The sequence below is a fragment of the Mytilus edulis genome, chromosome 3 (genome assembly GCF_963676685.1).
Source record: "Mytilus edulis chromosome 3, xbMytEdul2.2, whole genome shotgun sequence".
Lineage (NCBI taxonomy): Eukaryota > Metazoa > Mollusca > Bivalvia > Mytilida > Mytilidae > Mytilus > Mytilus edulis.
Window position 1 is genome coordinate 84,749,752 of NC_092346.1, and position 12,359 is coordinate 84,762,110.

The 12,359-nt window shown below is 30.9% G+C and overlaps 1 protein-coding gene across 1 annotated transcript in view; it reads right to left on the bottom strand.

Annotated features, from left to right (window-relative positions):
• Positions 1-2,032: 2,032 nt before the first annotated feature.
• LOC139514586 (neuroglobin-like) overlaps positions 2,033-12,359 on the bottom strand; it is a 28,160-nt gene continuing 17,833 nt past the window's right edge. Inside the window, exon 3 of the mRNA XM_071303987.1 lies at positions 2,033-2,367. Within this exon, the coding sequence (XP_071160088.1) occupies positions 2,194-2,367 (174 nt within the window). The 3' untranslated portion in view covers positions 2,033-2,193. The remainder of the gene's footprint in view (positions 2,368-12,359) is intronic.

Consider the following 12,359-nt stretch of genomic DNA (forward strand, 5'->3'; position numbering starts at 1 on the left):
ACGGTTAATGATCTTAAAAGCCGTACCTTGGATAATCTGGTCATGATTCACTTTTTGTTAAGGAACAAGTCAATAGATTCGCGTATGGTTGCTCCCCTTGTACAGTCGACAAATATTAAGTGTACACGTATATATATTGGTAGCACAAGACCATGATAAGGGAAGGGTAAAGAAACAAGCATGTTATATAATTGATTAGTCTTCATCAAACAATCATGCTGAGCAAGGTCACAATAGCCAAGAACTTTGAAGGAATAGTAGTACTCTAAAAAAGATTAAATTAAAAGTCAGTACCAGAAGTTTCATAACCTTTCTATGTATCACTCTTTAACAGACTACATTTAGAAGAAAAGATATAATCGACAATAAATCGCGTAGCAAGACTTTATTAAATATTTTCCCGAGAAATATAAAATACGGTGTTCGATCAAAACGCGCGGGACCAATTGACTGAACTCATCTTATATACCAGGCTAAAGTTTTGTCAGCCAGACGTTTTTTTTCTAGTGATATCTAGATTAGTCAGTAAATTGCGAATAACAGACGACGCGAAAATATCTCATTTTACTGAATTATTTAAAGTGTGAAAAGTGCTTTCAAGTTTTAAACTAGGGGCTCTGAAGAACCGGTATCGCTAGCTGCAATCTACTAGTATGTGTATCTTTATAGTTAAAATTGGTGTTTTTCGGTTTTGGGTGAATTTGTATTGCTGACAATTTTCTGTTTTATTTCTCTCTGTCTATTACGTTTATTCCAAAAACGCAAAAGTCTGTTGAATCATTATTTTAAGGCCAGTTTACAAAATAATTGTCAATAACACGTGAACCACCACAGTACAAAGGTCTAGATAAAGAACGGGGTTGAAGGACATTGAGGACACACACTTACTTAAGATTTTGACAAATACTGCGAAGGTAATCTATTTCTCATGTAGAACCTCCTCAGTATTCCGAAAAATTCAAATCAAACAACATCCCTGAAGTAACAGATTTAAAAAGTAAAATAGTTGATACACAATAATGAAGATATCGATGCTAGAGTTATGTTTCCATTTATAAAGCAATTAATCTTATCGAAAGCCACCATGTCAGTTTTAAATCTGAGCGGAAACACTAACGCCGTTTCTTTGAATACGATAGCCAAATGAAACAGAAACAATCCTATGATTAACCAATGTAAAAATGTGTCATGATGACTTATTTAAAAGTACAATTGTATAATATGATAGTCGTCCATAAAACAAATAACACTATATAAATTTGGAGCGTTTTTCTGGATTAACCATTATTTTAAACGTTCAAAACCAAACAAGTGAACGTATAGAATGTATAAATACTCGAGGTACATGCATGAGAGGGATAAAAATCTCTTAGGGTCAACTTTGTCTGAGAGATTTAGTTTTACAATATATACTTACTTTTTTAAGGAAAATTTGAGAAATGTTTTTTTTTTTAAATCGTGTCACTGAGTGTTATGAAAACATAAACATTTCAACTAACACACTTTTTGATGACTGAATTATTCACAGTGTGTTGACCTCTTTCTGCTTATCGCGATACATCACATCATTTTATGATATAGCAATATGATCAATACATTGTTGTCTGTTGTATCAATAGTTGTGCCCACGAATTTAGATTTGGATGAGCTTTTAGAAAACAATATTTGAAGCACTGACACAACCGTATTTATGTTGTCACTTTACGGTAAACTTATTAATAAATGGTGTTGCACTTTGGGCTGTCCCAAAAACTGTGATTTCCATCAAACTAGTATCATGAATAAAACATGAAAGAATGGAATATATGATATATCAATATTCTAATAAAACGATCATAATGTTAAATCAAATATTCTGTTTACTTTATCTAAATGACTCCATGGAATTATTTCCACAGACAAAGCACCATTATGTCTAAACCTGTTCTCAGCCACAAAACACAAAAAAACAATTAAATTAGATATTAATGTAACTACTCCAACAAAAATATCTAACGCAAAGTTAAAGACGGAATGATAAACTACTATGCTGGACAGTTTAATTCCATAATTTATTTCACATGAAGAATAACATTTAAAATGTAAATATATTGATAACTTTTCTAAAGAACTCATGACACTTATTTTCGTGAAATCGTTTTAAATGAATTTAATATACATTATTATTCATTTTATCACCACCTTAATCCTGTTTCACCGGTCTGCGTACACACTATAACCTTCTAAGTCCATATCAGGATTTTCCATTCCTCTTTTCATGTGATAACAAATGTACATGTATAACTTTTTCCAAGCTTCATTTACTTCTTTTGTATATTTGTCACCCAGTGATTCTTTTAAGCCATAATTTAATGAAGGCCATAACCTCTGAAATAGAATTAAAAGAATAATCACAAATCTCCAAATAGTTTTTGACGAAATTTCAAAAATATCTATAGACATATATATATCGGAAGAAAATGTGTGAGCTTCCAGAACAAAAATCCGCACCCAAAATCGTTTATCTGATTATGAGCACGAAGTGAATAAATACAATGAAAGTTATATAAAACAGCTAGGGTTTAAAACTATTTTTTATTCACAATGTGCGAAAGTCCCCGTCTTCATTCAAACATACTGTTCAGACGGATGGATGACGAGATGTTGGAAATAAAAAAATGATAATCGAATAAGGAAACTGTAAAATAGTTATGATATGTACTATACTTTACTTGTCCGGGGACTTTCTATACTAACGGGAATCGTCTCTATTGATTTTAACTTATTACTAAGCCGCCTGTTTAAAGCTACCACCCAACAATAAACTTAGTTTCGTATCTCTGATATACGATGCTAATAATTATTTGCGTATTTCACAGGACATTGGGATTATATAATTATTAAATTAGTTGTTAATATAAAATCTGATTCATAGCCATTTATGATGACACAAATAAAAGATTTTGAAAGAATAATTAAATATTAAGCTTAGAAGTACTGTTATGAAGAACACCCCTGGTTGTGTAAAATGGTTTACTTATCAAACAAGATGGTGGCTACTGAAAATTCAACGAACAAATACTTCAAAGTTCAAAGATGAAAAACAGCAGTTTGCAATGACAAAATGTATAAAATTTCATAAAACGATTTGTTTTGTTAAACTTGAACATATAGTTATCATGTGGTTATGAAGAATACTTCGTAAATGTGAAATTATTCGCTATGAAGTCACGTGACATCAGCCACGGCCGAGATCACACTGATAATTTGTATAGAAATCGTTATAAGTGACCAGTCCCGTTAGTATAAAAAGTCCCTGACTTTTCGTAGTCAAAACCTCGTCTTCTTAACCTCAAATTTTTAATCACTGATTACAATTTATCACATTAAAAGTTTACTTGAAATAAACATCACAACGGCAGTCATTATTTATTGAGTCGGAACTGCTTATCTTTACACATCAAATGAAGAACCTAGTGTTTTGATGAGTTTCCTTTCTACAAATTTTGACTATTCTGTACATCGGTTTGTGAACTGTGATTCAACTTGGCGGTACTGTCTTTCAAAAAAATGTTTTTGATTACCTTTCCTCTCCCTCTATATAGCTTACTCTTTTACTGAGTACGATTACTTTACATTGTCCGTAGTTAATAACATAATTTATCAGAGTGATAGATTCTATTGGCTCGGGCATTATGATACTTTTCTGAAATATCCATTTGTTGAAAACCTCATATTTGCATTGTATGCTTAAGGTAGATAGGGTGTCTTCCTCCATTTTGGATTTGAAAATACCAGAAAACAAGGTCTAAATCTTTAATAGAATGTGCAAATGTTTAGAGTAGTAGGTAATTCATGTGTAAGAACTTCCACTTCGATATAGAAAATGACATGTTTTATCATATTTATGGTTGTATTTTATAAAAAACAGAAAAAATTTGTTTAATCAATTTTTTTCCAACTTTGCAACATAAGGGGAGGCAACTCAAATACAAGGGCAGATAATTCAGATTAAGGTACTTTTACTATAGAATGTGTTAGGAATTTACCTATTTTATAATGTAGCAAGAAAACGGGTCCGGTGACCCCATTGTTTCTTTTTCTTAGCTGAAAGCATACTATTAAAGCCATCTTCTTTTATGTTATCTCAAAATTCTATGGTGTAGATTACGCTTTATTGCAGAAAATTGGGTTTTCCATGCATAATCTATACAAAATTTGTCAATTTTGAACACTGTGTAGCGTGAAAATAAGCTCGGTGACCCATTATTTTTATTATTTTTTTCAAAAAAGCATGATATAAACTACATTTTGGCAAATTATTAAAAAATTCTATGGATTATAATTTAGACAACCCATCTACCTTAAATAAAGAACAAAACATTTCATATTTTTTAAAATTTAATCTCATTTTAAGGTAGCACAATACAAAGATTTTTTCACTCCCAATCAGACAACTTTAAACTGATGTAATTCATTTCATCCTTCTTTATATTTTATAAATGCGGTACCAAAAGAAAGAAGAAAGATTAATCTTTCTTATTGTGATAATTTCATTATGACATAATTATTACATAATTAATTATTATGTAATTAGTTGCTATATTTTGATGTCCACACTTGAATGAATTTAGCGTCTTTGTTCTTCATAGCATCCCAAAATATTTTATAGATTCTTGTACAACACAGCTTTACCTCCAAAACTGTGTCTCAGATGTCTAAAAAACATCAATAGAACACATTTTATACCCAATTGAATTTAGTGGTCTCTTATGAATTGATTTTGCAAACTTCATTGAAGATTTATGAGAGAATGAAATACAGTAGGAAAAATCTGAGACACAGTTTTGGAGGTCAATCTGTGCTGTTAAGGAATCTATAAAGTATTTTGGGATGCTATGAATAACGAAGAAGCTAAATTCATTCAAGTATGGACATCACAATATGGCAACTAATTACATAACAATTAATTATGTAATAATTATGTCATAATGAAATTATCACAATTTGAAAGATTAAGAAACGGCATGACTAATCCTTTCTTATTATCGATTGTTGTCCTTGATAGTGCTAATCCATTGTTTTTTTAATGAGTGTTCAGTTATCAGTGTGCTTGATACAATAAAACCATATAGGATTTTAAAAACCTAAATCAAACATTTATTAATTACAACAGAGAAAAAGATGGCACACATTAGTAAACACGTATATTTCAAACAAATCTTTTGACAGTAATATAATTTATTAATCAGACATGTTTAGGAAGTGTCCTTCAACTCATTTCAATGAATAGACTTAATGATAATGATCATACTGTTCATATTCAATAACTACGTCTGATTTTTAAATGTTTGTCAAATCGCTTACATATAGATAGTTTGAAGATTGAAATGTTAAATTCAATTTGGGCATAACTAAGAATATTGTCCATTGTTTTAACGTTTTATGTATGAAACTACATGGAGAGATTAGAATCTAGTTCACCAAGGGTTCAATCAACAGGTTAAAGGAGGACTAGCTGTCAAATTCATGTTCACTGATTTGACTCAAATTCTCATATTTTATTTATGACAATAGTCATATAAGCGAATGGACATAAATATAAATACAAATAGATAGCGCCCTCGTGCAGGCAGTTGCATTATCTAGGTCAAAACGATATGTTAACATCGTTTTTACCTATATAAAAATGATTTTGTGTGTATCAAATAAGTCAATCAAATGGTATGCATTTGTTTCACATTCAATGTTGACATTATTTTCCTTTTAATAACTGAACACGCACCATTCATGTGTTATCAGTTTATAACTAACAGGCTAATTTGAATATGTTCACATTAATACGGATTCAATTCAGTCAAATTATTGACTTGCCAGAAAAAAATTCATCATCAATATTTCTAAGCTAATTTTTACAAAATTGAACCATAACTGCGATTTAGTATTACCCTATAACACTTTCATTATATTGATTGAACAAAATAAATTCTCTTTAAGATCTTTTATACATCTCGTAGCTAGTCCCCCTTTGCCTACTTGGCACACGCTTTCAGTAATTGTAAGCATATATCGACACATATCGTTTGTAATTGTTTTTATGTGCCGCTGTTTTAGTGGATGTAAGTGGCTTTCTGAACAGATTTTTAGTGAACGTTGTTTTATACATAACTTGCTGTTCATGAACTGGTCTACACTATATTAACCCGTCACATGTTAATGCAGTCAGGAGTCTACTTCGTCAAAATTATCTCCCCATTACGCCAGTTCATTTTCACAATCGTAGAAATGGAAGCCATTGTAGGGATGACGCGCTACCAATATTGCTCTTGGAAACCGATAAATTTATCCACATTGCACCATTACGATCCTTATATGTCAGTTGTATTTTAAAAGACAAATGTATCAACTAGCTAATGAGCATCAGTTAATAATCTTGTCTGCATTGATTCAACTTAAAACTATTGTCTGATCGGTTGTCAGGTGGAATTTTCGAAAATTCATAAACATTTAAAAAAATTCTAATTAAATATTTCGTGGAAGGGCAGACTAGATTTTTTTAGTGTATGAAGACTATAAACCCTAGTAATCACACACAAAAAATTAGAATTTTTCGAAGATATGCATTTTCATCATCCAACTTGAAAGACTGTCGTCAAGTACTTGCAGTATAAAAATAGCTATTCGAACACACCTTCTCTGTTTTTGTGACTCATTAGATAGGTATTTCACTTGACCCATATATTTCATCTTTTAGTACTGTGATTTTTTTGTGTTATAAAGTCAACCTGTAGCTTTAATATATAAAAATGATAGAATCTGAAGCGAGACGATGTATGAAATATTCTTATTTTGTACAATATCAAGACAAAATACTCAACTCAAACACGCCCTAACATAAAAAGGTGCACTCGATTTTCTCTTTTCGATACAATTGTTACCCATTTTTTGGAATTTTACATAATGGAAGGGCAGACACGAAAATTACTGAACTAATAGATTGATATCTTTTCCGTCCGTGGTAATTTTTTCATAAAAATCGGAGGTTATGCATTTTCTTCATCCAACTTGAAAGATACCCATGTCGTCGACTTGATATCTAATTGTTCTGCTTACTATGTACTAAATAAATTGAAAACTTATGCAAATTGTGTTTTTAAAATAAAACACCTCGTAATTGAGAAGAAAATTGCAATTTTGTTTGTTTCTATTAACTTTTTAAAATTTTGTTACTATAGTAAACAATACAGTAAACATTTATCGCCTTCTCTAACAAAGAGCTTCGATTCTTTTGTTCTATTTCAACCTGGTTTCCGACTGAATGATAGTTACAGTCGTAGCTAAACGTTTTGTCCGTTAGGGAATACTACTATGGCATTGACCTTGAATATGTTAATTCAAGTTAGAACTTAATCCTTGGAATCTATCAAACTCCCTATTTTCGGCAGTCCCCATATATTATGAGTGTTCCTTTATTTGTCGAAGAAAACCTACACCTTTTTGTGAAAAGTTATTTTAGGTAGCTCTTTCATTCGATTTTCCAATTATAGTTAAAAGGAAATGTCAAACTAATGGGTCAATATTCAAGAATGTAGTCTCTGAAATTAGTCTGGATTTTAATCGAAATGAATCAAATTTCTCTTTACATGTCAATTTTGATGATAATTTATCACATCTATCAGTAGAGTTTTAGAAATTTGTTGATATTCTCGGAAAGACGTTCTAAATAATGAAAATGCTGTCAAATATATTTAAGTCTGGGGGATGATGACGTTAACTTTTGGTATTTTAACAATCTTTTAGTAACTTGGAGTACTCTGAGATCTGTATTTTGTGTCTTTTTTGAATTTGTATATATTTTGTTTTAAAACCGATCTTGTAACTCGAGACCTTTAAAACTGATTTGTACAGTTTGTTTTCATGTTGTATTGTTTAACATTGTTTTACATAGTTTACTTTATACAGTATTTGATTGAAATAAATTGAATTCAAATGGTCAATAGGAAATCTTATGTAGGCCCTTTCCATATCAAGGTTTGAAGGTTTGAGCACTCACAAACATATTTTACCACGCTATATGTTTTTGTTGTCTGTTCAAAGCCAGGTGTCTTCAATGTAGTTTTTTGTTTTTTGTCAAAATCAATTAAGCTAGTTATTTTTTTCCTTATTGTTCACATTTTTCATCCTGGGGCTTTTTCATAGCTGATCGTACATAGCTTTAATAGCATCGTCTCTTTTTCTTTATTCGAGCGTCACTGAGTAGTCACATGATGACGAAACACGCGCATGGCATAAACAATCATAAAGTTTTTCTTCTAACCACAGATAACAAAGAAAGGTATAATGCGGAAATTGTATGCATTGTTCACGGTAAAAACGATGACAGTTGAAAGTTTTTCTGTCTAATTTTTTTTTAACTCTTTAATGCCGTCTCCTGGTAGGTAGTAAACAATGCACAACCATAGTGCTGTTTGCTCCACTACTAGCTTTGCAAAGTTGGTAAACCGGGATAAACGGTGAAGAATACTCTATGGTGGCGAATACTTTGCTTTATACACTTTGTATGTCAAACGAGTTTTGAACATCTGTTGCCCTTTATTTCTGTTTGTAAAGAACATCTTGCCTTACTTTCATAATTTCTACATAACAAATATGTACTTTTGATTAGTATTTTGTGTTGAAAACAACATTTTAAAAGTATTGATTTTTTAGCCTTTCATTTATGCAAAATTGTTACAGGTAACTGTGCTCAGGAATTTACTATTACTACCATAACTTTGTAAAAATGCGACACAATTTTAAATTTTCACCCGCTCTTAATAAATTGCTCATCTTTTAAACTCAACATTTTTCGAAAAGAAAAATGGACAGCGCAATCCGTCAAAATCACAGGTCTTGATTTTCATTTTCGTCAGTGAATGCAATGTAGTATGTTTTTTAAACACAATATTTATTTAAATGTTCTTGATTTTCTATCATCTGCATGTGAAAAATGATAGAAGCCGCGCGTATCAAAGTTGTACAAACAATCATACCAAAGAGGATTGTAGGTGATTTGTCAATTGTGAAGAGTAATTACACAGTAGTTCTGAAAGTGACACATGGAAAGACATGATTAAATCATGGAATAATTATTCAAACTAAATACTAAAGTAGATAAAATACAGGATATGCCTTCTCTTATGTCTTTCTATATTCTTTCTAACTACTTGTCAGTTTTGGTATACTTGTACAAACATTGGATTTCTAGTTACATCCTTGTATTATTTAATAAGATATCTTACATGCATGAATCAAAATCTAAGTATACAAGACGTATGAAGAATGTATATGTTATAGTTCAATAACCGAACAGACTATATTGTCTGCTACATTCATTAAACATCTCTTATATTTACTGTGTCTATAAATACATTTGTACCATATGTATAAACACAATCAACGGCATTATAGATATAACATTTTCAGAAAGATTTGTATTTTATCAAGATGAATTTTTTATTGCTACACCAAAGTGTTCATATCCGGTAACAAAATAAAACAATAGGCAGTAATGTAAAAAGACTATTTCGAAGTGTTTGTATTCCAACAAAATTTTATGCCGAGCGAAGTTGTCCTCAGCCAGTAAGAAATAAAATGACATAGAAGTAGTATCATTTAGCGGCAAACAGATAAGGTAGCAAGTAATTTAACCAGAGAAGACAAAATAATACATCGATTGAGATTGTCATATACAAAAGCAGTGATAAGGTTATCAAGTTTGGTGACAGAGAAATAAAGGTACATTAACAGTAGTATGTCATAAATCGATTGAGAGAAAACAAATCCGGGTTACAAACTAAAACTGAGGTAAACACATCAACTATAAGAGGAAAACAACAAAACAACAGAAACACTGAAGTGCAAAAAAAAACAACAACAAAAAAGACAATTCAACACACACAGAAACGAACTATAAGATAACAACTGCCATTTTAGAGCCTTTTATAGCTTGATGTTCGGTGTGAGCCCAGGCTCCGAGTTGAAGGTAGTTCTTTGACGGTTTACTTTTTTACTAATTGTGATTTGGATTGAGATGTCCATTGGCACTCATACCGCATTTTTTTTTTTACATATATAGCATGATATTTTTATTCAATCAACGCACCCTTTCTAGTTCCTTTTGGAGTTCATGCGATTCCCTTCGTTTTTGTTCGTTCCATTGATTTGTATTCATAATCGATTTATTAGATTGGAACATCGGTAAACTACTGCTGCCTTAATCAGAAATGATCATAAAATAAATGTTAACAGTTAGTAAGAGGTTCCAGAAATTTTCCCGGCTTTGCTTAAAAGAACACTTATGTAATCTTGGTATAGAGCAGTGTTGAGGAAGAGTCAGTTCTTCATCTTTGGTTTATGTTTTCAAAAGAACAAAAACAGACTTTCGATTTTTCAGGATTTTTCTGGCAGTATAATGTTTGTTTATATAATTACCTTCAAAGTGAATTTTCAGTGCAATAATCCTTATAAAATCATTTTGATGGATTTACTTGTTTATTTACGAGTTTTTGTTTACGAGAACACAATAATATACTTGTAATGCAGGTAGGCTAAGAACATATGGGTCTTTCTAAATATGAGACAAATTTTAAATAATTTTGGTTGGAGTCTTATGTGATCTTATGTGTATTTTTAAAAATAAATATAGCTATTGATACTGATACAAATAATATTGATATTGTGCCGGTTGTGCAAACATTGCATAGATCTCTATCACAACCATGCGGATTAGAAGACATCTCGGAAATTAGAGTATGAGTTGATGTGTTGACAAATCTGACAGTGATTGGATCGTTAAATATCTAAAGCGGACAGTTATTGGATCGTCAGATATCTAAAGTGTTTTTGAAAAAGGGAAAATGAAAAAATATATCCATTTCTAGTTTTTTAAAGTCTTTTTAATATTTAATTTTATTGTATATGCTTTTAAACTTAGTTTTGACTTTGCAGTTTTGTGTATGTACGAATTTGTGTATATTGTTTTAACATGTAAAGTGCTTAGAAAGCGATATTGCATTGTCATATAACGCGGTTTGAATATAACTTGTAATAAAAAAAAATATAGACATCACAAAACACAATAATGAGTGAAGTGTTGTCGTCCCTAGATTATTAGAAAAAAAAATCGTCATACCAAAAGATATTTTACTGTTAATAAATAAATGTGACCTCGACGTTTACCAAACGTCAAACTTAATTTTTCACCTAGTCAATAAAAAACTTATTTTCTGCTGTATACTGTTAGACAGCTCATGGTCATATGTTTATTAACATTGACAGCATTGAAAAGTTTTGACACATGTTATTCTCTGATGGAATATTTTACGGAAGAAGATGATAAGTGTATGGTAAAAGCATCCTTACATTCTTTTGTAACAAACATATTTAAGTAACCAATTAACACTCTACTTACATTAAATTGTCTGACGTATTTGAGATCAAACATCTTATAGATACATATGTAGACATTAGCTAATTAAAATCTCATTTCAATACACCGATAACTAAGTTGTGAATACTTACATAATTAAATTGTTGTTTTGATAATTCTAAAAAAATGATTCGTTAGGGCTATTTCGATCTAATAAGACAGAACTTTTATCTATATCACAGAAACCGCTACAGTTTTATTAGATTTATGAATCTTACAATTTGCATTTTTTTATTCCCGCTTCATGTGTTCGGTGAATTTTTAAACTAGCATTTGAAGTGTCATCAAGTGTTCTAAAATTTAAACACAATCACAGTTTTTGATTATTTCTCAACTATTGTAATCAATTTGTTTTGTAGAGTAAGAATTCGAAGTTTACCTTCATTTAATCTTCATCATTAAAATCAGTGTCAGAGGATGGATACATGTAATCATTTTACCATAGTTAAGAACGTTGTCCATGAAACTCACAATGAGTTGCATTCACAAATACACAAGACAAGACAAGACAATAATAAAAAAATTATACAATCTTGTCTTGTCTTTTCTTGGTATTGCCTTTACCTGACTCGCAAAAGGTGGGTTCAGTTGATTAATCGATCGATTCCTTCTGTCCAAAAACACATGAAGGCTGCCTTATTTGTGTTACCCGTAACTTCACTGTTTTACATAAAATCAATTAACTACTATAGAGGTTCAGGCCAAAAGGTTGACTAAGGAACAGAAATGTGTCATCTGGACAGTGCGACATTTGAGATCACACGTGGCACGGTACTTGTCTATCCCAAATTCATGTATTTGGTTTTATTGTTATATTTGTTATTCTCGTGGTGTTTTGTCTGATGCTTTGTCCGTTTCTGTGTGTGTTACGTTTCGGTGTTATGTCGTTGTTCTCCTCTTATATTTAATG